At 36.1% G+C, this 27,984-nt stretch overlaps 3 protein-coding genes across 7 annotated transcripts; all 3 read right to left on the minus strand.

The window, feature by feature from the left end:
• Nucleotides 1-6,014: 6,014 nt before the first annotated feature.
• Nucleotides 6,015-7,894, minus strand: LOC147287397 (dof zinc finger protein DOF3.1-like). The gene has a single exon (XM_086240290.1). The coding sequence runs from the start codon at nucleotides 7,029-7,031 to the stop codon at nucleotides 6,351-6,353; it is 681 nt and encodes a 226-aa protein (XP_086096416.1). The 5' UTR covers nucleotides 7,032-7,894; the 3' UTR covers nucleotides 6,015-6,350.
• Nucleotides 7,895-13,437: 5,543 nt separating this feature from the next.
• LOC147287398 (uncharacterized) lies at nucleotides 13,438-16,128 on the minus strand. 2 transcript variants are annotated; one of them, XM_086239552.1, is made up of 3 exons: nucleotides 16,050-16,128; nucleotides 14,731-14,929; nucleotides 13,438-13,800 (listed from the first exon to the last, which is right to left on the minus strand). In XM_086239552.1, exons 2-3 carry the CDS (start codon nucleotides 14,910-14,912, stop codon nucleotides 13,614-13,616), a joined length of 369 nt encoding a protein of 122 aa, XP_086095678.1. In that variant the 5' UTR covers nucleotides 14,913-14,929; nucleotides 16,050-16,128; the 3' UTR covers nucleotides 13,438-13,613. The 2 variants fall into 2 exon arrangements, with proteins under 2 accessions (XP_086095678.1, XP_086095679.1); XM_086239553.1 differs by having other exon boundaries at nucleotides 14,731-14,919; nucleotides 16,050-16,080.
• Nucleotides 16,129-19,114: 2,986 nt separating this feature from the next.
• On the minus strand, nucleotides 19,115-27,235 carry LOC147287399 (serine/threonine protein phosphatase 2A 55 kDa regulatory subunit B beta isoform). 4 transcript variants are annotated; one of them, XM_086239551.1, is made up of 14 exons: nucleotides 26,731-27,235; nucleotides 24,804-24,907; nucleotides 24,591-24,689; nucleotides 24,365-24,484; nucleotides 23,555-23,761; nucleotides 22,933-23,024; nucleotides 22,426-22,544; nucleotides 21,788-21,911; nucleotides 21,418-21,541; nucleotides 20,422-20,490; nucleotides 20,237-20,328; nucleotides 20,069-20,146; nucleotides 19,914-19,984; nucleotides 19,115-19,785 (listed from the first exon to the last, which is right to left on the minus strand). In XM_086239551.1, exons 1-14 carry the CDS (start codon nucleotides 26,843-26,845, stop codon nucleotides 19,649-19,651), a joined length of 1,551 nt encoding a protein of 516 aa, XP_086095677.1. In that variant the 5' UTR covers nucleotides 26,846-27,235; the 3' UTR covers nucleotides 19,115-19,648. The 4 variants fall into 4 exon arrangements, with proteins under 4 accessions (XP_086095677.1, XP_086095676.1, XP_086095675.1 ...); XM_086239550.1 differs by having other exon boundaries at nucleotides 23,552-23,761; XM_086239549.1 differs by having other exon boundaries at nucleotides 20,237-20,490.
• Between the last annotated feature and the right edge of the window lie 749 nt (nucleotides 27,236-27,984).

Raw genomic sequence — 27,984 nt, forward strand, 5'->3', positions numbered from 1 at the left:
TTGGTCCATACTCTTAAGTCTTACCATTGTTGGTGTGGAGGGAAATGAAGGCCCATCATACACCAATTCACACCAATTCACCAGAGCCAGCTTCATGATTTCCTTTAGAATAATGTTTGCCCTGGTAGAGTCCAATTCCATCAAGAATTGAAAACTGTCACCATCCATGACTTTTCATTCCATAGTGACACTGTGGTACAGGGTCCGCAGCGGGAAAAATTTTCAAACAGGACACCTACTTTGGGGTCAATCTTAGTTTAGGACACCAGTTTGGGTTTGTCTTAGTGTAGGACACATATTTAGGGTTTGTGTTAGTTTAGGACAATCCGTCAACTCCGTTAACTTTTCTGTCCAAAAAGGGATAATTTGGTCATTTTATATTTTTAAAACAAATAAAAACTAAAAAAAAAACAAAAAAAATTACAACTAAAAAACTAAAAAGATTAAAATTGAAAAAAAAAAAAAACAAAAGAATTAAACTCTCTCTCTCTCTCTCTCTCTCTCTCTCTCGGGGCTGGGTGGGGGGGCTTGCGAAGGGGCGGGGCAGGCTGGGTTGGGGTGAAGGGGGGTGGTCGGGGAGGGGCTAGGTTGGGTTGGGGAGAGAGAGGCAGGGGTGGTTCTGGGTGGGGAAGAAGAAAGCGAGCGGGTGGGCGAGCGGGGGGGGGGGGGGGTTGGTGCTGGGTGGGGGGTGCGACGAGGGCTGGGGCTGGGGGGAGGGGGTGCGACGGGGGCTGGGGCTAGGGAGTGTGACGGGGCTGGGGGTGGGGAAGAAGAAATAAACCTGAGCGGGGGAGGGAGTGGGAGAAGGAGAGGCAGGAGGGAGAGGAGCGGCCAGGCAGAAGCACCAGGGGCAGCGCCCCCTCCCCCCTGGAACAAAGGCTTGAGTTGTGTTTGAGGAGAGAGAAGAGAGAGGATGCGGAGTCAGTGGTGCTGCATGTGCCATATCATCAATGGGGGTCCAAGTTAGAGTGATCATTACCAATTGTGCTGGGGTTGACAGAACCAAATGCAAGTAGCTCCTCATCACACTCAAATTTGGCCATTTCTTTTTCTTCGAGCGTAACCCAAGCTTCAATACCATCCCCTTTTTTTGTATCCACCAACAAAATTAGGTTCTTGTAGTCGTTTCGCTGGCTAGTGGCCCATACAGGTTTCCCCCACCCAAAATCCATTTCATAAATAGGGAGCTTGCACAAACTTGTGGTCCAATAAAGATTGATGCCGCCCTTGGTGTTCTTAAAGAGATCACCTCTCTCTCTCAGACACTCAGAGACCACCAAGAATCCATCATCACCTTTAAACCTGTTTGCCTTGTCACTGCAAAATCTTCTTAATCCTTTCCTCATAGTACACACCAACTCGTGCAATTCTGTCTCGGTTTCTTTGAATACCAAAGGAACTGACCAAAACCAATTCCCCACAGCATTTTCGGGTATTTCCAGGACCATTCTCCGTCGCAGGTTCACCATTTGGGATAGTGGGAGAAGAAGAAAGCGGGCGGGGGGTGGTGCTAGGTGAGGGGTGCGACGGGGGCCGGGGCTGGGGGGAGGGGGTGCGATGGGGGCTAGGGGTGGAGGGTGTGACTGGGCCGGGGCGGGGGCGGAGGCTGGGGGGAGGGGGGTGAACCAGATCTACTGCATCTTTTTTTTTTTTTTTTTTGCTTTTTTTTTTGTTATTAGTTTTAATCTATTTTAAATTAATTTTTAGTTTTAAACTTTTTAATGACTTTTTTAGTTTTTTTTTCTTTTTTTGTAATTTTTATTTGTTTTAAAAATATAAAATAATCAAATTATCTCTTTTTTGACGGAAAAGTTAACGGAGTTGACGGATTGTCCTAAACTAACACAAACCCTAAATATGTGTCCTACACTAAGACAAACCCAAACTGGTGTCCTAAACTAAGATTGACCCCAAAATAGGTGTCCTGTTTGAAAATTTTTCCCGTCCGCAGCTTTTATTGGAACAAGTCATGTGTGAAATTATGGCGCAGTTGAAACCCACCCTTCCTCTTGTGAAAAAACATCTAGGACATATCATGTTGTGCATTTATTTGGATAATTTTTTGAATTATTTCTCGAATGGATGACACATTTGTGTGCCCACAATGTGAAGGTCTGGTATTGTAAAAGAATACGCGCACAGATGCTGAAATCATCAAATGACTTGTGAGGAACGCAACACAGTAGCGAGTCTTGACAGCTAATGTTGACTTTCTTTAAGCTTATAGATTACTAGTTTACAACCATTCCAATTCTAGTAATAAATTATCTTATTAAGTTTTCTAAGTTAGTACAATTATGGACGTAGGACCTACCCATTCAGAAATTTAGACTTTAAAGGAAAGATACAATTGTTAGGGAACCTTATTAGCACTACCTCATATAACTTCATAACTTCCACACCAAGTGTCTTTGTGGTTAGTGTGAATATTCTTATTGTTACAGAGGGCTTATAATTCTAGTAGTTAGTAGTTACGAGTATTTATCGTTCCATAAGACTATAAGAGGCTCTGATTTCGAATCTCTCCTCTTTCAATAGTCTGATAAAAGTGAAAAAAAAAAAGAAAAAAAAAAATCTTATGCTTCTTTACCATCTCTTATGAGAAGTATTACCACATTAGATTAAGGGGAGTGCTATTTGCACTTTTCTAAAACCTTTGAAGAGTGCAAATAACACGAAATATTTTATCAAATGACTTCATGGTAACCAAGACAATGGTTGAGATGGTCCATCACAATTTGATTGCCCCACATCTCGACCATGATTTAGATAAATGGTAATTTGATTTTTTTACAATCCAAGCAAAGCTGTAAACTCTTCTATAAAGAAGTAAAAAAAGTAGACAAAACATGAAAATGGGTTTGGTGAAATTTCCCAACTATTATAATGACAATGTTGTTATATCAAAGATGGAGTCTGATGACATTCATGGTTCTTCATATGAAAAACTTTTAACATTTCCACCATAAGTTTTCAAATAGAAAATACCCATTTTTGGGAATGCACTGGATTATACGGATAGGCATCCGCGTGTAGAGGCTAGTGTATGCAGGATCATCAAGGCCAATACACCTGTATTCTCACCATACACATGCTTCTGTTCATTGATATTGACCACATTAAATGGGGGCAAAGAAGGAAGCGAAGTCTTAGCTTCCTACTCCCTCCACTTTGGTTTGCATTTGGCAAACATTGGTAAAAGGCTCAAAGCCAAAGTCAAGGGCTTACATAACATGACAGGTTCACAGTTATTGGAGACAAAATTTGGAGTCCACACCCAATCCTTGATTTAAGAATTTTTGCCAATTCCTACCAAAAATGTGGACCAACCCACACTATCACTTTTGTCAACAAAACTAAATATGGCTCCTATTCAATTCAAAAATTGATAATATGACTCAATTAAAAAATGCTAGTATCAGTTGTTCATATTAAAATGTTGAATTTATAATACCTTCTGTATATACGAGAAAAAAAGTATGAGCGGATTCAAATGTGGTTCAGTATTGTAGAAGAATCAAGATTCCTAACTAGCTTCTTCAATCTTCAATGACATCCATCTTCATAAGACAATGTTTTCAACTATCGATTTTTCATTGGGCCCCAATTTTATAGATTTACTTGGCCAAAGTGACTAGCCAACCTCACCCTTTGTGTTTGGTAATAATATAATATAGAGGTAGTGGTTAGGCACATAGGCTATCCTCCAATTGAGCACAGCATAGCATGGTGTGTGGCCCATGTGAAAGAGAGAGTGACTTGATCATCCAACATCTTTGATTGAAATTTATTGCATTTCATTAATTAAACACGTAAGGATTGAATCCCACAACCTACCAATTCAATTGGAATTTAGCTAACCTTGCCAAATTAAGATTTGAATTCCCTTAAAAGGGATTAATCTGGATTCTTAATTCTCTTAATTATATATCATTTTAGACTTTCGTTTAATTTTCGTTCCAATATAAATCTTAAATACTAAACTTTAGGGCTGTAAATTGACTCGATACAGCTCGAGTTCGTATCGAGTTCAGCTCGAGCTTGATTCGTTTAAGCTCGGCTCGAAAAAAAACAAGCCAAGCCGAAGCTCGCTCGTTTAAGAAACAAGCCAAGCTTGAGCTTTAGTATGTTCGGCTCGAAAAGCTTGTGAGCAGCACGTATTTTCTAGTTTATATGTTTCATACCTCATTTTTCCTAACTTATATGAGAACTTCTATTTTTATTTCCTACTTTGTTTTTGTATTGTTTGGTTATAAAACTTCTACTACCTTACATCTCTGTTTTAATGAGAATTTTTACAAATGTTATAAGTTATCAATATTTAGATGAAACTATTTGGTACAGTTGTATTTCATGAAAACCATATTCATCTATATGGTGTTTTAAAGAAGTCTTTGGTGCCTATCTAATTTAATTAAAAATATATATTAATTCTAAGTTAAATTAACATATTATAATGCTTTCAAGAAGAAAATATTCGATAGAAATTAATATTTTTTAAAAATAATAGCTAATAAAATATCTTCGATAAAATTATGTGAATAAGCTCGATACAACTCGAGTTCGTATCGGATTCAATTCTTTTTTAGCTCGTTTGAGCTCGGCTCGTATAAGAAACAAACCAAGCCAAGCTCAAGCTCGAAAAAATTAAAACAAGCCAAGTTTGAGCACGGTGATATTCGGCTTGGCTCGGCTCGTTTACACCCCTACTAAACTTCAAATCCAAAACACTCAACTCTTAAGCCTCCGAAAATGACAGTTTCATTAATTTGATCTAAGCATTGATAAGAGTTCACATGGCAAACATTAAACACTCTAGTCCAAGAAAAAAAAAACAAAAAAACCCTAGCCTTGCACCAACTTATATTGTAATTTTAAATGTATATGATGTTAAAACACTTGAAGCCAAGTACAAGTAAATCAATAGAATAAATACAAAACTCCGTGCTTTTGGATGAAAATTCAATGGTTAAAAAAGACACAGTTAAGCAATGGTTTGTTTCTTATTAATCATTAGATTTCATTAAAGTAGCTTACTAGACCACTTCATAAAATATGAAAAGAAAATTACCCAAATAGTGGGAGCTTATTTGGGTTTATTAGGGCTCCCGTTAAAGGTGCCGACCCAACTACGCAACTACTTTTTTTTTTTTTTTTTTTTTTTTTTCACATTGGCCTAATAATAATCCACATATGTTCCATTTGATTGTGGAAGATATGGTCAAGAAGAAAACAAAAAAATAAAAAAGTGACCTTGGCAAGTGGTGAAGAATGAGACCGAATCAGAGATTTTAGAATAAGAAATAATATCCTAGTAGGAAGGAAGTTGAACTTTGTCTAGCCCTTGAAAGACAAAGTAGAAACAAAACAACTTGGGTGTTTCCCCATATCTTCTCCCACTTCATCATATTATCCTAATTATCCATTTTTATTTTTTTTATTTTCTCATTAACAATCACAAACAAAAAATTTTATGATACAATTGAGATATAATTAAGACGAATAAAGTTCGGTTGAAGGTGCGGTAATGCAAGATATGAGACAACATTCGAACACTATTGATTTAGTGTTCCAATGTTGTATCATATCCTGCAGTTGCAGACTTTCAGGGCATTTCACACTAAGGAGATTCCCAAATAATTCCTAATATGTTTTACCAAAACACGACAAAATATATATATATATATATAAAAATCTTGGAGTATAAATCAAATTACCTTATTCATAAGCAACAAAATGTCAAATCCCATATTCAACCCATTCTAGAAAAAGCCATACATGCTTACCAAACAGTACATACAATGTCACACAGTCACATCACATGCATAAACAGAGAAAAAAAAAAAAAAAAAAGGTAACAAGCAACACTATATTAAAGATTGTGGGTTTCCCACTCTCTATAACAAGCACATGAGATAACTTTGTAATATTATACACAACCATAACATAAATAATAAAGAGAATTATAGTTGAATAACAGTCATATCCCTTAACAAGAGTAACCTCCAAGGGAAAAGAAAAAAACCCATGAATATTGATTAAAGTTATATGAGAGATACAAACAAAAAACACACAAAGAGAACAAAAGAAAAGCATTACATATAGAAATGCTATTGGTATGTTGGCTCTGTTGTGGTTAATTCTCACTCTCTTTAACATCAGAAACTGCTACAATTATATAAGCTTTAGGCTGCTAAGCAATAAGCCTAGAGAGAGAGTCAATCATATATGCTCCAACTTTCACAGTCATATATAGTTTTCTAAGTATATGAAACATTATCATAGGTTATATATAAATATATAGAGAAGCATCAAAAAAGCAGATTAACATATCTCTATCTATAATCTATCTACTGAAAACTTGAACCTGGTGTGTAAATGGCAAGGTCAGGCCACCCATTGCCTCCATTCCAACAGCTTGAATCACCATTTGGATGAATACCCATAAAACTCTCTGGGTTGCCATTGCTCTGGACCTCCAAACCTGGGTCCACACCCGGATCCGAATTCAACCCATGTCCTGAACCCACCAAATTCTCTGCAAAATCACCCATTTCCATCAGTTTCAGACCCGACCCATTTGGATTCAGACCCTCCAGAAGAGACCCAAACTGCCCATTAGTAGCCAGGAGCGAGCTGAAGCTCCCTGAAATGTCAAGCATCCGACGGTCCTGATGATCAATCTTCGGGTTATAAACCCGGGTCCGGTCAGGCTGCGGATCATCCGAGTTTTGAGGTGCAGAGCTTGACACTGAAGATGAGGAAGCTGATGAGGAGCGTTTTGAAGAAGAAGACGATCTCTTTGTGTTCTTTCTGCTTCCACCACCAACTGGAATGTTTCTCAAGGCTCCACCTTTGGTCCAGTACCTCCTGCAGTTCTTGCAAAAGTGGCGTGGCTGTGAGAGATTGTAGTTGTTGTAGTAGCAGAACTTGGTGTGTGTGGACTCGCACCGCGGGCATTTCAGCTGTTCTTGCTCTGGAAACTGGGGTTGGATTGGTTGGATGGGTTGGAATGTTGCTGGGTCTTGCATTTTTGGAGACCTCAAGTTTTGGAGCAATTTCTATTTTGGACCGAAGTGTTGGGGTTATGGAGGATTTGGTGAAGTGGGTTAGAAGAGAATTCGGAGTTCTTGAGTGAGAAATGGATTGTGAACTCTGAATTGGGACCAAAAGAACCTGGCTTTTGAGCACTTTTGAATAAGGAGTAAAAGATCAAACTTTAAAAGCAGAGGTGTGAGTTTTGGAGGGGTTTGATTGAGATTGTCAGTGGAAAATGGATTTGTGGAAACAAAAACAGTTCTTGTGAGGATCTGAAATGGTTTTTTTGTTTTTTTTTCTTTTCAGGATTGTTAAGCTTTGAGCTTTTGATGAGACTGTAAAAGGCAAAATGAAAAGCAGAAGAAAACTAAAAGAGGACAAAAAGGTAGATATTTTTCAGACCCAGATGTGAGCTTTCATTGGGAGTGACCAAATAACACAAACAAATACAACACTACCAACCAAACACACAAAAACCACTATTCCAAACCAAAATCACAAACTTCCAACCTTCAAGCTGTGAAGGTAGTGAGAACCATGCTCAGAAAGAAAGCACACAACCAAAAACAGAGTAAAAAGATTGGATTTTTGTTTGCTTGATGTTTGTTGAAATTCTTATACCGACCCCAAGGAAAAAGCCCAATTCTTTCAAGCTGGGAATTGGTCTCATGGGATGTGGCATCAAAGAGTAAAATATGTAGAAGAAGAAGACGAAGAAAGAATTTCTGGTTCTGATTTATTTTTATGGAGATGATCTATCTGTATGTCCGCGTGAGAGTGACGACCAGACCTCAAATGGAGAGACAAAGACACTGCTCTCTCTCACACACACAGTGGGCATATATTGTATTGCCTGAAGGGCTAAAAACTTCTTCCTTCTCTTAGACCCAAAAAAAAAAATCTTCCTTCTGGATATTCCCACAGCTTCCACTAATCAAATAATCAATTCAAAAGTAATCCTTTTTCAAATATAATAATGTTGCCAATAATTATTCTCATTCTTTAGCTCCTCTGGGAAGCATAGGCATAAGCCTAAGCCTAAGCCAAGTTTGTTCTGTTTTGTCCATGACTTTAAATATTATTTTATTGTAAGCAAAGGTAGACCGAAGTCAACTTTTGCGATTAAATGTTCTCATTAACCTTAAACATATGGATAAATTAAGAGGTTGAAATGATTGACATAAAAAAATAATGTTTAACTTTGGAGGAAATGTGTAGTTTATAAATTAGTGGTGTTATTAAAATGTATGCATTAGTTAGTAGAAGTAACCTTAAGATTGACTTTCTCCGAGTCCTAATATTCCCAAAAAAAAAAAAAAAGTTTTAAATTCTCCTCATGTAACTTGTACTATCATAAATATATCTATTATTTGACCTGTTATTTTTGAAGTATTCAATTTCACTACATCTTTTTTGAAACTAATTAATTTTATCACAGATGCATTTTTTGTTTTAGGCTATTTGTGGATAAATTCATCGGTCCGATTCGACCAATGACATATCGCCACGTAGTTTAACGAAGCATCTCATTTGGCACGTTGATTTGTTAATAGAGAAAGAACAGGTTAGGACATAAAACTTGGCCCCGACGTCATCGAGCGGATGACGTCTTGGGCCATCTATTGGACTCCCGCGTTAAAGAGTTTGAAGACGGATTCCCAAGAGAAGAAGCACATTGGCCCAATGGCCCATCAGGTGCCTATGCAAGGCCCATTTGCCCACTTGGCCCAAGGGCCCATTTATTTTCTTATATAAACACTGGTTTGATTTTACATTTTGACTTTTCACAAGCCAAATATTGTAGCTGTCCCATACAATTGTAATCTCCCCAATACAAAACAAATAGAAATAAAAATGGTTGTGGATGTAGCCCAAGTTGAGTGAACCACATAAATCTCTTAGTGTTATTGATTCTCTATTTCTCTATGCCTATAATCCATTTTTCACGTTGACGTACAAATTTTTGCGTCAAACATAGGCCACTCACATATTTTTTATAAGATTTGGATTGAAGTTATCACAATTTTCAATTTTGATCATTTTAGTTTGAGATGTAGTCTTTATTTTGTTATTTTCTTTCCGCAGTTTAAAAAAAAAAAAGCTGTAAATAATTTCTGCTTTTGAATTATTGTTCTTGTCTATGAGCTAGTTTAATGACAATTGTCAAAAAAATAAAATTATGTAGTAAAAATATTTAGAGTGAGGCTATGCAGACAACTCTTAGCTGCTGAGTTGACTACCCTAACATATTTTTTCTAACTTTTTTTTTCTATTTTACCCTTTATTGCAAAAACATGATAAAATCACTCAGATCTATTCGATTGTCATCTACCGAAACATTCACTAATGTTCGGCAGATAACTGTCGAATGCCTTTTTCATTTCCATTCAGTAGTTATCCACCGAATAATCCACCAATATTCAACAGATAACTGTCGAATAACTATAAATATTTTGATAACTGTCGAATGACCCGACGAACAAAATTAAAATTTTTTATTTTAAGGGTAAAGTTGAAATTTTAAAATAAAGTGGTCAACTCAGCAATTTAAGGTGGTCGAAATATTACTAGCCAAATATTTAATGTCTTAATAAATCAAAGCCATATACCAGCGTAGCTCAAGTTGAATTTGAAAGCCAAAGCTTAGTTATAATTATGTTAATTAAATTCTTCTAATGACAGTCATTAAGTCAAGCCGAATAAATGAGCATATATGAGTCTAAGCCACAGAGCCTTTAATAAAGGTTGCGTGCGAACAAAGCAAATAAGCACCAGTGACTCAGTGAGGTGAGGGCATCATTGACATTTACAAGCAAATCTTTGCCGTCAATTCTTCTGGTGGCAGCATCTTTGACGGAAGTGTCTGACTATCTACTTCAATCCTAGCCTTAAGTTGTCATCATTCTTGGTAACCATTTTCAACACCATTTGAATTCAATATCAACTTAAGGTTAAGAATTAACATTCATCATTAATGAATATGAATAAAAAACCAATTCAACTTATGTGAACATGAATAACACAATTCTAAGTTAACAAACTTGTTTATTAAGAATTAAAAAACTAGCATATGGATAGGTAGATTTTATTTTCTAAGGTGAATACTGTCAAATCAAGTTGTAATTAACTAGTATTCAACACAATCTTGAAATGAAATGACCCGAAAACAACACTAGTAAATTGATTGTCACCCTTACCTTTAAGCCAAGTTCACATGACAGAATCCCACAAGTATATATTAGGGGTGGGTATGAGTTGTTGGGTGGGCTAAAAATCTATCCTTACTAGTTACAAACTCACTTTGTCAAAGATTAATCAACTGAAGTTTTACCTAAGTTGGTGTTTTAAATTTCTTGAGTTGCCCAAATTATGATACCCTTTCTTTTGACTTTTAATTCAAATTAAGAAATTCCATTCGTATAGGATTAAGTTATGATTATCCAAGTAGACAATTTGTGACAGCCTCATCATACCAATTAAAGAGGGTGGGTGACCAAAAATTGTATTGAAAATTGAAATGGGTGTTTCTTGAGACTTTTTTAACTACTTTACACTTTTTTATTTTATAAATATACATACTTACAGAATAAATTTTTTATATAACAAATATATATATATTTTATTTATTTCTCTTATAGCATAATAAGAGAGTGAAGTGTGAATGAACATCATTGGCCATGAGGCCACCTTTGTGTGAATGTGTGAGTGTGACTTTAATCATGTCGACCAAGTGAGTCCAACAACAGCAAATTGCATCCAATCTAACTCGTGGGCCTAATAATTAAGTAGTAAGCAGAGTGCACAAACAGACAGTAGATGATGAATCAAAATTGAAGACAACCTCCTCCGTCCTCGTGCGAAAATGCAAGGATTGCTATTCAAAGCATTTGAGGATTAGCATCATGGAATGGACCCATGGACACTGCTCATTCTCGCGCGATAAAGATTTGATTTCTCTACTTATTTTTGTTTCTAAATTTACATCTTTTTTTTATAAATTTGAAAGTTTTAGTTTTATTTTTTGATACACGACCTAGATTCAAAGTTAATTAAGCAAAACTTCTATGGTTGGAATCTTGGAAAAAGTAATGATCATGTGGTGGGACACTCGTATAGTCTCGGCTAAAAACCTTTTAATGCCTAAGTTTGTGAACACGTTCATACATACTGTAGATTAACAGTGTTTCAACGTATGAATATATAGTTGCATATCTTAAGGGGGAGAAAGAGGGTGACATTTTACAAGGGTCTTTGTAAAATTGTAAGTAAGAAATCTCAAAAGTCTCATCTTGTACATAAATAAACATATAAGATAAGTAGCCTCATTCTACCTATTAATATAATAAATGAGAAAAAAAACTGGGGATGAAAATTTTTACCCTAAGATCTTAGGAAACTAGAACTCTAATATCTTGTATATTATTTTTGACAATTACTATATCTCAAAAATTTAAGTCGTAAAAAAATGAGTGAGCTATTATGCATGTACACGCAATTATATCAGTATTTTTCACGCAATCTTAATTCTCAAACTAAGTCTCAAATCCAAATTTCTACACATGACTTTCCCTTGTATTTTGAAGCATATCCTTGCAAGGGTTAGATCACATTTGCAATCGTAAGGGTGGTTGTTTATTTTCTTCATTCATATTTGAAGAGAAGCATAGAATAAGAAGATTGATCCGAAATAGTAATTATAGTAAAAGTGTGAGAGGAAGAGAGGGCATGATGGGCAAATGGTAGGGAGTGGCCCACAGAAGAATGCCATATATGCATGAGTGTGGTCGGTGGGGACTTAGGAAGTGGAAAGACAGAGTGATTTGATGGTGGGGAGCCAGAGATGGTGGGGGTGGGAGTGACACCCGTACATGTCCTCTCCATGTCCTTCCGGAGCGGGACACGGCTGGGATGGCGTGCCCTTAAGCCTCCCCTAAACCCATCCATCTACCTACCTACAGCCCTACAACCCTACAACCCTACACCTACTCATCAACTATTCACTCATGCCCACTCGGTCTTCACTATTTCTCGGACTCGGTTTCCTTGAACATTCAAATTTTCACCATGTACTCTCTTATTTGATATATTCCATTCGAGAATTTGCATACCATGCTAACACATCCAATGATGAACTCGTCAATTCAATAGTGAAAAACGCATCTATATGCTATGTATGCCCTCATAATTAAGTGTATTTTTAAATTACACATATTAGGTTTACATAATTAATGATAAAGAGAGATTGAATTATTCAAAGAATTGAGCTTGGACAATATGAAGACATTGATGATTCTTTTAACTTATTGTAAAAGGAAAAAAAAAAAAAAAGTGCTAGGAGCCTAGGACATGCCACTTGCTTCATACTTAAAAGTTATGGCTTTGAAACATTTTATCAAACAATATTTGCCTCTCATTTTTTAAAGAAAGTATTAAAAATATTAGAGGTAATAATTTTTTTTTTTTTTGCCATGATAAGAGAAAAAAATTCTTGGTGGGGTCAATTTACCCGAGTAGAGTTGCGGGATAAAATGAACCAGCAAACAGACTGTCCCTTGGTATTCCTCCGGTCCTCCCCTCTTTTTTATGAATTCCCTTTAGTTTATTCCCCCTCTAATTATGAGTATTTTTATAAATTCGTACTGTGCCAGCAAAGAGATTAACAAGCATATCAGTTGGTGGAATAGTCTATAATAAATCAAATCAATCCTGGTCATAAATCCACCCTTTTTTAAGAGTTCATCATCTCATTGAATTTGCATGATGGCAAGTCCATTTGGATGAATCCCCCATATGATCTTTTTTTTTTTTGGTCCAACCGTCCAACCCCATACGATCTTTAAGCAGCAATAATTTAAGCTTCTATTAAAGTGAATGCAGGAATGCTTGAAACCACTCCACGACAACCTGTTCCTTGCCAGGCTTAATTTTATATACATAAACACACAAAAGTACATCTATATCTTCGTTATCATATCATACAGTCATATTTTGTAATTCTTTTTTTCTAGACAAAATCAATCTCAAATTTTGTTTGTGTACAAAATTTGTGTATAACTCTTCATTCTACCAGTTTAGAAGTTCAATTAACAGCTTGTGTTTTGATTCTCTCACAAGAACACTGCCCCCAGTTGCATTTAAGGATTGTTTAGATTGGAAGAATCCAGAAAAGTGAAGTTGAAATTCTTCACAAGTATCATCATGTGGATTCGATTCCTTGGGTTCATCCAATTTAGTCAATCACAGATTATAATAATGCATTGGGAAAATGAGAAACTATTGAATTGTACACTGATTAAATTCTAGGAAAATGCTATAAACAGATATTAAAAGATGTATCTGATTCCATCTGTGTTCAAGAACCACTAGACATGATGAGTACGAGTCAATTTAATCCAGAAGCAAAATCAAATCATATTGAATTATTGTGTAAGCTATATGTCTTGCTGACTTGCCAGCTTCAACTTAAAACTTTCAGAAAACAAAAGTTTTCATTTAAAATCAAAATGGTGACTCAGGTCTCTTGCATATAATAATCTTCAACTACACTAAAAGATTTACTCCTAAAGCAGCACCACTCAAACATAGTAGCCTGTAAATGTAAAACCCCTTCCAATAATCTCACCACCGCAGTACCAGGCAAAGCACTCAACTCCAAACAGAGCAGCAAGTCCAGCATTCTCCACATTCAGCTCCTCCCTCTTTTTTATTAACTGCTTGAGCTGGTCAACTTCCTTCCAGAATGATTCAAAACGATGAGGAATGCTGTAGACAAATTATGAGAAGAAAGTTAGATGATTGGTTTAAACAGAGCAGGCACTTATACGTTTATGCACCTTAGCATTGATAAATAGCTAAAATCAAATGCCATTATGATGAAAAATGCAATAAATTCTTTCTGGTCTAGTGAACAAAGATAAACTCCACTAATTCATTAAAAATAATACTGTTGTTGGATTTCCATGCAAGATATGACTGCAACATATACACATTAGCCTACAGTTATCATGTATCAAACCCACCATGCTTTTATTGGCTAGGTGTTTCTTAACTAGCCACATTTTGTACAAAAAAATTAAAAAGACAAGGTACTACAGTCCAACGTAAAACAAAAGTAGATAATTAGATATCATATGTTTAACCATGACAAAGTTGTTGGCAGAAACATTCATGTATATAATATACAAGCATATAGGTCATATCTGGGAACACCATGTAAACAGAACTCTACCATCATGTTATGCAAGAATATCACTACTCAACACTGCAGATAGACTGTTACAAGGGAAATAGATAAAGTGCATATGTAAAAGGCAGCAGATGTTGCTATTAATTGTACACATTTGAAATTGCAGAAAATTGAGAAATTAACTCATACAATGCAACTCATTTGGTGAGACTTAGACATCTCAAATAGCAACATCTAGATAATGGATTATAACATCCACCGTGATTTGAAACAAAATGGAGAGACTGAATGATGCACCCTCACAATGATAATGTGAAAATCTTACATAAGATTAGCACAAGATTCAATTAAGCATTCATAAATCCTATCCAAGATCCCAAAGGAGGTGGTACCACCCACAGCTAGCTTGTTGGAACGAGAACTTTACAATAACATGCACCTTTTATGAAAGCACTGAACTGCCTTAAGTTATAAGGGGTTCAATACAAAAAGAGCAAATGTAAAACCTGGCAAGACGAGTATAGAACAGTTGTTTTGATAATGTTTGACATTTCTCAATGGTGGGTGGGTCCTGGATATACTCCTTGTTCTGCTCCATCATCCGCTTGTAATAGGTATTTCCATTCTTGACTAGAAAGTTTGATGCCTGAACCACCTTTGTTTGCAACTGAGGTAACTTTGATGCCATGGACTCCCTGAAAGAACCTGAAAATAAAAATGACGCGTTCAAGCAACAGAAAATGCATCCAACAGCATCCTCATCTTCTAAGATGCAAGACAAAAAAGAACTTTGGAAATTGTATCCTACTAACTAAAGCATCTAACTTGCATACTACTGGAAAGGCATATTATTTCAAAAAATTCAAATCCTTTGATCCTGTGTACTATGCCAAATAAAATACTTCAACTCATGACCGTTTACTCATGGAAACATATTCAGGCACATCATAACACTTGGACATTCAAATACATGTGGGTTTCATGCTTGTACAATGCCAAACCATTGCAAAAAAAATGTATAAATAAGCGCTGAATGGTTCCTGCAATTCAATTAGACAAACTCCTCCGAGTAAAACTTAGAGATTCCTCTAAAAATAAAAATGATTCCTAGTAGTACCAATCAAGCTCACACTTATATTGGAAGATCTAAGTCAAATAGTAGCACCATTATGAAAGGTTGTTAAGGTTTGAAAAGGACAACATTACATGAGTGAATGACCATCAGCTTTAGAGATTTAAAAAATACCCTATATAATTAAGTAGTCAATAAACCCATCCTATCAACAATGAGTAAGAACCCAGTTCAGAAATGAGAGCTCAGCTAAAAAAATCTATAGTGAAATATATAAAAATACCTATTGCTAAAGCACAGGAATTGAACCCAGATTCTGATCAAATTCACACACCAACCAAACAACAAAACTCACTCATTCAAAAGCCACTTCAACTCAGCCAACGTTGGCAAATGGTCATTCTCACGAAACAAAAATAATAAAGCAAGACTTCAACTTTGAAAATAAAGAGCCAAATGGATTTGGTTGGTTGCTGAGAAAATGCGGGAAAAAAAGAAGAGAAATAAATAAATAAATACTGAAAATTTTACGCATTCCATTATTTCAAAGCTTATAGGATAGCAAAGCCTCCTGCCCATAACTGAACTGAAACTAATACCGCCATTCGGGCTATAAAATATTCAGTTTCCTCTGTACCTAACTTGCTTGGCAACCAACAAAAGTAATGGCATTCCCGGAAAGCTCTAAACATAGAAAACAAAATTACAAAAGCAATCACACATACATTGAGATAGAAAATTAGATAAAACTACCTTGAAAATTTTCTTTGGAGTTGGAGTGGAAAACCAGAAGCCCGAAACAGCAGAGAGAGAGAGAGAGAGTGAGACGCTGATTCAGTTCGCTAGTATTTCGAGATTTATAGTGTACGTATTCGACATTTTGGTACCCCTCTCCCTTCCATGAACCACGTGGCAGGAACGCTTTCTAATTCGTTTTTTATAGGCCAAATTATATTTTTAGTCCTTACATTTTATTTTTACTTTGGTCTCTATATTTTTAATTTTGACAATTTTGATCCAATATTTACAATAAGATAGCAAATAAGTCCAATTGGCTAACCGAGATCTTGAGGAAAATCCGATGTGGTGGCATGTGCTTAGCTCGTGAGTGGGCATTTTCGACATTTTCAACTCATTTGGGTGCACTTGTCCATAGGGGTGGATTCGGTCCGGTTACCGAGTTGAAAAACCCAAACCGAAGACCAGACCGAACCCTCTCGGTTGGCCCTTTTGTCTACTGGGACCGGGACCTGATTACCGGTAAACCGGCACTCGAGTGGACCGGCATTTCATCTTGGCTCGGCTCGGAATGGGCCTTGACTGGTGGTGGGTTGAGCAAGAAGGTGGCGAGACAAATGGGCAATTAAAAGAAGCAAAATTAAACCACAAAGATCAAACATTTCTCTGACAACATAATTTAACAGTTAGCCCAAACAACAAAATTTCCCAAACATTTCCCAGCACGACGTCGTCCATGCCCAAACCGATCATTGAAGACAGCATTTATGTGGGTTTTGTGTCGAGTGGGACGGAGAATGGATTTGGGTTTGAGTACCTGCAAATGGGTTGAGACTTGAGACTTGAGAGAGTGTTTGGAGATTGGGAAAGTAGAGGGGTTGCAGAGGAGAGAGAGAGAGAGAGAGAGAGAGAGAGAGAGAGAGAGAGATAACAGTGGCGACGCAAAATGTGAAAAAGACGAAGACAATAGTAGGTTAAACACTTACTGACTTATACATAATATGTGAATTGTATATTAATTTTATTATCTAACATATGTATAAATAAATATATTGGAAAAACAAATTTATAAAAAGTTTGTAGTCTGGTGGATAAGGCACCAGCCTTTCCCTTGTGGTCTTGAGGTTGAACCATCACTAGGCCAGATTTCATTTTTTTACTTTTATTTTTATTTGTAGAGTTTTAGGCTTTTAGCAATTTAGAGTATTAAAATTTTAATTAAACAAATTAAAAGTTAAAACACATATAAACTAGTTTAATTGAAAACCTAATACTTGTTTAAAGTATTTTGTATAGAATAATGCTATATTTACCACATTCTTATAACATATTTTTATACCATCTTACGTGTCATTATTTTACTGGACAAAGTTTTTCTTTTTCTTTTTGGATTTTTGTTTTTATTTTTTAGTGTCCAATGCATGAATGCCATGTAAGTTGCCACATAAGGTGGTATGAAATTATGATATAAAAATGTGGGATGTCTACCACTACTGATATGATATATTGGTATAGGATATACAGTAGTGCTACATATACCACATTTTTATACCATAATTTCATACCACCTTATGTGGCAACTTACATGGCATTCATACATTGGATACTAAAAAATAAAAAGAAAAACCCAAAAAGAAAAAGAAAAACTTTGTCCAATAAAGTAATGACACGTCAGATGGTATAAAAATGTGGTATAAGAATGTGGTAAGTATAGCATTATTCTAGGATATAATAAGCCTTATAAGGTATAGGATTTAAAATTTTTAAAATACACAATAGGGTTTAGGGTTTAGGGTATGGGATATATAAATAGGATATAGGGTTTAGTATTTAGTTTATAGTTATATGGTATAAATTGTTTAGGATATGATATAATATTAGGGTTTGGGGTATTTTTAATTAGTTTTTATATAGAAATATATTATATAAATTAAAAAACATATAAATTATTAATTATAGGGTTTAGGGTTTATAAATTTATATATTTTTTATATAAATTATAAAAATGTATATAATTGTATTATAGAAATGTATTTTAGGGTATAAAAATGTATAAAAATGTAATATTTAAATTAAATGTTATATATATTCGGTTTGGTTCGGTAAATCGACAGTTCTAGGATCTGAGAACCGGAATCGGAACCGAACATACTTGTTTAGTTGGCAAACCGATATCTCGGTACGGTTCCTCTTCGGTACAGTTATTATCGGCATTGGTTGGAACAGTTTCTGGTGCGGTCTCGGTTTTTCGATCTAACCAACCCAACCCTACTTGTCCATGTTGATTCTCGCTCGCCAAGTTGGATTTCCGTCAAGATTTCTAACGGGGTTAGCAAATTAGACTTAATTGCTATCATATTGTACATACTGTATCAAAATTACCAAAATTAAAAATACAAGAATCAAAGTGAAAGCATAAGGACCGAAAGAAGTTTACTAAAATGATAGATCATTTAGTGTACGATCATCAATCGATTAATGTTTAACATCTCGCATAACTCGTCCCGCATTAGAGAGAATCCCTAGAAATAATGTAACCAAGTTGAAGGATAAACTTTATCTCCTCCCCACCCTACCCAATTCCCTCCTCCGTGCACTGTTGCATGCCAATTCCAGGCTTCCGAGGATCTCTGCACCATCGGAGGCCAGCATCTCTACAACCCAATAGAGGCGCCAAGAGGAGACATCTCTAGAAACCAAGCTCATACAACAGAAGCATGGCAAACGAAGCTGACAGTATCAGCAGTGATTCATCCTCTGCAAATTACTTAAAGAGCTACTAATAATGGGTTATGAAATTCTGTAAAAGCAACAACTTTGGTCCTTGAAGGACCAAGCATTTGGGAAGGTGCATTATGCAATAGTTTCACCATATATCTCACCCTATTGTGCTAGCAAGTATAAGTTTATTCTGCAAATGACCACGCCAGATATCCCATTGAAAATTGCTGTATTGTTATAGGTCTTGACAGGTGATGCTGAAGACTCTCAGACTCGTGATACAAAGTGAAGAAAACCTCTTTTCAGAAGAGAAACCTACAAGCGATTATTACCTTGCTTTACAAAAGTTGAAAGCTACAATAAATAATAAGCATCCTTAATGAAATTTCAACCATGACAAAGAATCAATAAAAAAATGATGAACTGCAAGTTTTAACAGCTCTATCCCACCAAGATTTTTAAGAAAAAAAACTACATTTTATCTTAAACCTAGTGGCAAATATTGAACATCCTTTAGTATTTTCTGTAGGAGAGCTACAATCACATTTTCTTCTCGGCTTCAACCCAACACAATTTTAAGACATAACACTACATCTTCTCTTCTAAAAAAGATGCAGGAGAAAAAAGATAACAGAAGAAAAGGAAAGAAATTTTCAGGGGTTGGGAGGGGAAGAAAAAAGAAATACTGGCCACCCGGGAACAAAATCAGGCTGCTTCCTGTGGATTCTGTGACAGCCACTTCTAACCATGTGCAACAGGTTCAAGGGGCACCTTCAAATGTGAGAATTAATGCAGCCTCCAATTGACTGGTTGGCGGGAAAGGAATAGAAGCCTTCTCCAGCAGCAACCCAAAAAAAGCTAACCAAGAAAATACATTTCTTCTTGGACCGTCTTTATGCATAGTACATGTACAAGCTGTTAGCAGCAGCACAGGCTATTGAGTTTTCAGTTGGATGCCATGCCAAGTGCAGCAACTTTGTTGTGAAATCAAAACAATTTCCATTTGCATCAACTCCAGGGCTTTCTGCTCCTGTGACAGATTTTGTAGAGGTGGACAAATAGTAATGCGTTTGAGCAAAATAACAAAAGGGCAAGGCTTAATAAGCAAAAAAAGTTCAGAAATAATTCAATAGTAAACGGCAAAGAGAAAGCACATACCTCGTCTGACAACTCGTGTTATACTACTGCTAAGGGACCTGGAAGGCCTAGAAGGAGTCTGAACTTGTCGCCTAAAACAGCACATAAAATATTGTAATCACTAATCTTATTCATAAAATCTACATATGTCAAGCTTATTTCTCAGTCAAAATTACCTCATTGGATTTTTGCTGGCTTCCAAAGTTATTGCCTCGGTACTACCAGTGGCAGAACCAAATACACGGAATAGATTGCTGGGATCACATTTATAGCGTATTAACAGAAATGCCAAAGAATTTTGATTACAATGACACAGCAAATAGATATAAGACACCAAAACAAACCTGTAAGAACCTGTTGCTACTCGCAACCCATCACCACTCAGACAGCACTCGAATTTATCAAAGATGGAATCATTTTCATATAAATCACACAGCTGGATACATTTAAAGAAAATATAATCAGGCTTAGTCTCAACAAAGTAGGAACAAGTTACATGTTCAGCTTTCTTTGAAGACAGATATCTTACCTTAGGTCTTAAATATTCATGAACTTGGAAGGTTGTGACAGGACCTGAATCCATATTGATGTCCCATAACTGAAAACCAAATAACACAAGTTCAGATAAGAAAGCAGGATGGAGATAAAGATCCCCAACCTCACGTCACAGTGGAGATCGATGTTAAGCTTGGGCAGTCAGCATTTGACATAAAGAGCATAGTATGCACAATTTCATGACCAGATATGATGCACAAGTAGCTATAGAAACTTTTCAAAGGCACCATCTCTCTTCAAATAATGAAGGAAAGCACAATTTAAGGCATGCTTTGTAAGTCTAATTCCGCTTAAATCATCCTTGTTTTGGGAGAAGAAATTGGTAAACAAATAACAAACCCGTGATTTGCCATCATGGCCAATAGTTCATTTATATGGGTATTGCAAATGGTGGGAAGCTGCAGTCTGGAGTGAGGTTTTAGTTAATGGATGTTATCAAATTAAAAATATTCAACAGGCATTTAAAATGGCATTTTTTAAGCCCTTGGGGTTAGCCCAAGTGGTGAGGGTGAGTGGGGTAAGGGTTAAGATTAGGCTAGGTCTAGGGTTCGATTCCCTCCAATGTAACCAAAAATAAAAAAGCATTTTTCAGGGTTCATGAACGTTGTTGCATTAACAACCATCCACAGGCAATTGTTGCTTCTGTTTCTAACATATAATGTAGGATAGACTTAAAACCAAGTGGAATTCCTAAAAAGTCAAAAAGAAAGAGAATCTTTCTGCGTGAGCATGAGTGTATGTCTCTGCTACCATCCTTTCAACATCTAATGGCATCTACAGGGATATAATTTATTCATAGATCATAGGGAGTCACATTTACTTGTCTGAGGCAATGCTTTCAAAAGCTTAGACTGTATGTAGCATTGCAGATATCTTGCGTCCAAATATAATATCTAAATATAATAACATTACAAACATGTTATGTCAACATCTAGCAAAAATCAAGTGAAAATACCAACAAAAAACAAACCTTGAGAGTCATGTAATCACGGCTAAGTATATATCTTCCATCCTTTCCAAACTTAATATCTGAGATTGAAGCAATAATCTCTGTGAAGAATGATCTAGCACCAGGTGCCTCCTGTTCCTCAAACCTGTATACAAGATATTTTAACCAACAAATTTTGTACCAACATATCAAGACCTACTAATAATTGAAGAGCAAAAAGGAAAGGCCTTTCCCTCTCTTTTCCCCCATTTAATAATCTACAAGACAAAGATAATCAAAACATATCATTCTTCTCTCCAGTTTGCACTTCCTTACTCTCTTGTCCCCCTTCCCATTTCATGGTAGGCAGGTTACAAGATGACAACAGTAAAATAAGAAGCCAAATGCTTACAATTTAGCATGAGAATCACACAAAGCAGACTGCCGCAAATCAATGAGTCGAATTGAGCCTTTGGAACTGCTATAGGCTAACGTATTGCAATGGGTAGGGTGAAACTCTGCTGATGTTATCACCTCTGCAATAATACAAAATGTAAATTCAAGAGTCATGCAAGAGTACTATCGAACAAAACTTGCCATTCATCAGGGGCAGACAAACAATTGAAACAGCAATTACAGACAAACAATTGTAAGTAGATTCCTTTGAAATTCATAAAGCGGACCAACTTAATTGTTCAAAGAATGGCTGGCTGTAGAAACCAGTACCTCAAGATCCACAAAAACTATGAGCTAAGGTATAGAAAATTTTCCTTTAGGTCTTGTTCTTTCCTATACAGTCCAAACTGCGACTACCCCTGGCTAAGTGAAAATCAATTGACAAGTTGAGTCTCTCAGAAAGCCCTAAGCCAGAGGCATGAAAAATGCATGGTGCACTTACAGACACTCTTTGAACAATATGAACTTCGAGTCAATTTCAAGCACCAGAAAAATACTTTTCAAAATCAGGTCCACTAAATTCTTCATGACTTAAAACGTAAAATAGCAAAAATAAATTTCACTAGAACCCTGAATACTAATATAGAAGCTTACCGGTTAAATCTTCCATGTTTGCAGGCTTCACATCAACAATATTGAAACTTTGATTGCTAATTTCCAAGTTCCAAAGATTTATTCGCAGATCATCAGCCGATATAAAAGTTTCACCATCACTGAAAAAAAGAAAGATAGAGTTGGTAAACATCACAAAAGGATGCCAAAGATTAGAGACAAACAAAGTATCATAATAAGGGGATGTGAAGAAACACATATTATGGCTTTCATTGAGATTTTCATGAACATAGAAAAGCTTTACAGCTCAATACCAATAATCTACAGTTACGAAAAAGAAATCCAGTAGCAGGAATTGGTCAATCTAACAAAATGAATTGGCTATACCTATATACTTGATATCTTAGCAAGATTAAAACTAGCAGAAACATTATGATGTCTCTCAAGACTGGAGATAAACCCCCAAAGCCAAATATAAAGCAATATGTATTAATGATGATGTTACAAATGAAAACTGCTAATACAAGTTCCATAAAGAAATAGAGCCACCTGTTGTTTGAAATTGAATTTATATGATAATCATGAGCATGAGCATATACTCTTCGACATCTAGCAACCAGGCTAGTCTCATGGCTAGTTACCTACATAATAAAGCTTTAAAAGTTAGTACCAGATGTAATACATAAAATTACCAATATTAAAGAACCAAAACAAAGGCAATCCCTCCAACATGCAGTGCTTGGGGCACCCAACCTCCATGTGGGGGGACAAAAAATACAGAACCACTGAAAGGTTCCAGAAGCACAAGGTGATAAAGAAACCAACCAGCTGAGTACAATATAATAGGACTAATTTGAGAGTCTTCTGAAAAAACTCACTTTGTGAATTAATACTCACTCACACACACAAACATATGCATGCATGTATATACACATATGAGCTAAGTGTCTAATAAGCCTATATATACTCAGTGAGTCTCTCCACCTAATAGCTTAAGCTTTTGAGAATAGTGGTAAACCAACAACTTTATCAATATCAAATAATAAAAGGTTTGCTACTCATATATGTTAAAGAAACAAATTGAAGTAAGTTGGTCATTGAATGAATCTGTGTAATACAATGTGCTAATACAAGACACAAAGAATATGTAAAACGGGATGAGTACTACTACCTGTGGTAATCGTAACGAAGGAATTCCCCCTGGTGGGAATGAAATGTCATTGCTCAGAGAACTGTGTGATCTGTCTGGGCATGCTCCATTTGCAAGATGTGTTTTAGCGCTACTCAAATTACTTGAACTAGCAAGACTTCCATTTCCTACAGCTTTTGAAGGGTCTACATTCATTTCAGAAATTTTCTTGACCTTCTTTTCTTGCACCTGCTCAACAATCAACCAGATAGAGAGAGAAATTAGCGAATGTAGGATGCACCAAAATAATAACCATAAAGAAGATATTTACAGATAAAATGTAACAATTGTGATAATTTCTTTTCACACTTCAGGAAAAAATATTAGTGTCACCAGATCACAGTTATATGCATCATGCCATTAGATTTGGTGACTATCTCTATAGCCAGCGTGAAAAGGAAATCCTCTTATATGTACAGGCTGTGCAGTATTTGAAATTTTTAACTCTCAACCATACAATACATACAGCTTTTTAAAACCATGCTTTAGCTTTCATGAACATGGAAAGGCATTTATAGAAAAAGTTAAATTTTACATATACCATTTAAAAACATAACCTTATATTTGAAGTATGCCACTTAACATTGATTATAATTTTTACAGCTGGAAGTTCATATATTCAAAGTCCTCAAAGCAGACTCCAAGTTGAATAGTTGCATCTTCTATACCATATACAAGTAAGCAAACACACAGGCTAGGTAGTTGGAAATACCAAATGGGACTTTCTCTCATAATGTTGCCCAGAATTATAAACGGATTTTAAACTGCTAAAAGGAAGTGTTGCTTTCCTACCTTCCAAAACTTAATTGTTTTATCATTAGTAGATAGGAGAAACAGGGCACCATTAGCTGTTTGGCACCATCTGATTTTGTTGATTTTCTCTTCTATTTCCAAACTCTTCAGATAGTCGAACTAACAAAAGAAAATGCACAGTGTTAATATAAATAATTTGAGTACAGAGAAAAAAAAGTAAATACATATGACGATGGTGCACTAGTAACTCATGGGAAAAGAATACCTCAGGTTCATGGCTCTGAAACTCTGTTTTGTAACGGAATTCAGGATGCCTACTAACTGAATAATCCATCCTTTCCAAATCCCTTCTGGAGCCACCATGCTGCACATCACAGCATTCAAATACAAATTTAACATTGCAACAAGCAAGAAACAGTATGGCAGAATATAAAAATTGAAATAACAGAAAAAGGCTGCAAGGGAATAAAAAACACACATCTTTCATATCTGTCCTCTCAAAGAGAACCACCCGGCCCCCACGATCACCAGTAGCAAGATGGTCACCCGTTTTATCAAATTCAATAGCAGAGATAATATCAACTGCAAAATGGAAGAACAAAATACAAAATTAAGAAATCCCATCATTTTCCTCAGTATTATAAAGAAGAAAAAATAATATAAGCTTGGAAAATTTGTCTAAAATACTACTCTAGAAAATTTGTCACTTGAACCTAAACCAAACATTTACATTACATTTTTCATAGTTACTCCCCTTTTAACTCTTACTATATTCTTTCTTTACAGGCAAATTCCTTTTCTAAATAGAAGCAAGAAGTCATTCCTGACATGTCAACTGCTTGTTAGATGTGTGTCAGCCATGAACCCCAACCAGCTCGGGCCTGCTATCTATTCTTGCCCTTAAAATCTGTTTTCCATGCCCTTTGTAAACATTCATCAATTGCTCACCATCTCAACCATATTAGTCTTCCCATCAAAGTCTTTCTCAATGATACTTCAAGTCAACTAAAAATAACCCCTTTTGGGTCCTTCCAAGTGCAGCTCCAGCATTCAAAAATGCATCCACTTTTCATCTATTCACTTGTTGTGAAGTCCAGTATTATAATTTGGATTCAATCATTCATTTTGATCATTATATTTCTTCATTTACAATCCCCAGTGTGTCTTATAGTCAACTTATATGTGTGTGTGTGTGTGTGTGTGTGTGTGTGTGTGTGTGTGTGTGTATTGCATGGCATGTGTATAACACAACCCCTCATGCGCCAATAGAAAGATCTATCTAACACATTTTCAAGGTCCTAAAAGAAATAAGAGTCCTTCATATTACTTTATGCACCAATTACAAGGAATGCCAAAGAGAATGGCTGCTCCTCACCAAACCCAGTAATTTTATACATGCACTTACTACAATAAATTTCACTAAGCAATATACAACTCATTTATTTGCAGAAATGGCTAGTGTTCTTTCTTTTATTGGAGATTAGATCTGAATTCTGAGTTATCGTATCATTGAAAAGTGAAAATTTGGACCAGCAGTGAAATTTTCAAGACGAGACAAAAAGAACTACACCATCAAATTGAGATTCCAAACCTATGCTCCAATAAATCTGCAAAGCTTCTGCCTAATCAGACCTACTGACTTTAATGACCTATTTGTCCAATACCAAATGTTCAATACCTTTCACATCACGAACTTCGCCATTTTACCCTCCTGCCTCCTTCCCTTCTATAAAATATACTTTTCCCCCTTCTCTTCAATCACCAAACACACAATACATCTAATATGATGAGCACTACTGAGTAACCATCGTATAAATAACTACAAGAAAATCTGGAGCGTTATGCAGTAAACACACAAATTATTATAATGTGGTTATATTTTCCCCATAAACACAACTAGATTACGGCTAGCTCAATGGTGTTGATTGAGGTCCCAAAATTTCCAGCACGCACACGACAGTCCAAAATCATTAACAAAACAAGGGATAGACAATAACTACGATGCAAACTATACTACACAAATTCAGGTGTTAACAACTAAAAAGGACCAATTATAAGACCAAAGACGTGAAACAAAAACTAAAATCACAAACCCAAACGACCACTAACTTTACCAAGCTCAGCTCTACACTGTTTCTTCATCAATCCAATAAACAAACAATGCAACCTAAACCTCACATGCACCCAAAATCCACTACTTTTCCCAAATCAAAGCCAAAACCCAAATCAAACACCGATTACTCGAGGACCCAGATGCCGAAACATGAATAACTCGAAGACCACGATCCAAAACAGATCAAAAGCCTGAAAATAAGCCCCAAATGCAACACTTGCGCAAAAATATCAATTGGATCCAAAAGGGTCGTGAATGAAATTTCTCCAAAACTAAAATAACGACAAAATACCTTCCTGAACTTCTTCACCGGCCGTACGCTCCCCGAAAACCTGAGAGAATTTCCACTCCAGAGGCGGTGGAGGGCCCCCCGGAGCTGCTGCGACGACCTCATCGCCACCGTTCATTTCTCCCGGAACCAGCAAAAACGAATCCAACGGCCCAAATTAAACCAAACCCAAATTTCCACCAATCCAATCACCACATCGAAGATCGCTTTCTGGGTTTACAAGATCACAGACAGTACTCCAAAACCCACATGCCACAAACAAAAATAAGAATCACAATGATGTCTGGGTATTTGCCAATTCAACCATTTTCAACACAAAAACAAAAGCCTCTCTTTCTCTCTCCCTCTAGCACTACAGGAGCTTCCTCTCTTTCTAGAAGAAGAAAATTGGGATTTTCCAATTTATATTTTTGGGAGAGATTAAAATGACTGAAGAGCAAATCAATCCTTCTTTGGCTTCGAAGACAAAAAAACACACACACACACACACTTCTCTCTCTGTGTTAAGTTCTCTCTCTCTCTCCTCTCAATTATGGAAAAAGGGCTTCTCTAATTTCTTTCTTTTATATTTTTTGGGTTTGTGATAAGATCACCTGGTAAAGTGACACCTGTACTGGCTGAGGGATTTTGGTTGGGTTGTGGTGCCTTGGTAGTGAGGGGCAGTGAGGGGCAGTGGGAGTGGTGCGATTTCATTGGTTGGTGAGGGGGTGCGGTGTCTTAAGCTGGTGAGGTTAAGAATAAATAAGTGATTGGGGAAAAAAAGTAAAAGAATTTGGGGATTTTTTAACTTTTTGAGGATTTGTTAAAAAGGAAAAAAAAAAAAAAAAAAGGGGATTGTGGGAGAGAAGGTAAGATGGGACTTTCTGAAATGACATGCATGTCCTTGCCTTCTCATCTTCTGGAATATTTATTTTTTTCCCATTGCTGTTATATTAAGACATTAAAAAAGAAAACCTTTTGTGTGGGTATTTTTGTGGAATTTTGATTTTGATGTGGTTTTTTGTTTGGTGTGAAGGATGTTGATGTAGTTGTGTTGCATGGGATCATTGTCACATAGGTAGAGAAGTAGTATTTGCAAAGTCCATTATAACCCTCTATCTCCCAACATATTGATGACTGATGGCTGATCTAGACCATCCAATCCTTTGTTTTTGGGTCGGAATCTAGACCATCCAATCCTATATATGACCATGTTTTTACATATTTTAATTTCTTTAACTTTTGGAACTTGTAAGAACAAAAAATGGTTAGGGAAAA

The sequence above is a fragment of the Dryas octopetala genome, chromosome 4 (assembly GCF_963921425.1).
Source record: "Dryas octopetala chromosome 4, drDryOcto1.1, whole genome shotgun sequence".
NCBI classification, from domain to species: Eukaryota; Viridiplantae; Streptophyta; class Magnoliopsida; order Rosales; family Rosaceae; genus Dryas; species Dryas octopetala.

What these genes read in the sequence shown, in the direction of transcription:
- LOC147287397 (XM_086240290.1), bottom strand. Translation starts at nt 7,031, where the DNA reads ATGCAAGACCCAGCAACATTCCAACCCATCCAACCAATCCAACCCCAG.
- LOC147287398 (XM_086239552.1), bottom strand. Translation starts at nt 14,912, where the DNA reads ATGGCATCAAAGTTACCTCAGTTGCAAACAAAGGTGGTTCAGGCATCA. An exon ending in TTCTATACTCGTCTTGCCAG is followed by an intron (nt 13,801 to 14,730) that starts GTTTTACATTTG and finishes ATTTGTCTACAG; the next exon opens with CATTCCTCATCGTTTTGAAT.
- LOC147287399 (XM_086239548.1), bottom strand. Translation starts at nt 26,845, where the DNA reads ATGAACGGTGGCGATGAGGTCGTCGCAGCAGCTCCGGGGGGCCCTCCA. An exon ending in TGTGATTCTCATGCTAAATT is followed by an intron (nt 21,542 to 21,787) that starts GTAAGCATTTGG and finishes TCTTGTATACAG; the next exon opens with GTTTGAGGAACAGGAGGCAC. An exon ending in AACACGAGTTGTCAGACGAG is followed by an intron (nt 19,786 to 19,913) that starts GTATGTGCTTTC and finishes AATCTGTCACAG; the next exon opens with GAGCAGAAAGCCCTGGAGTT.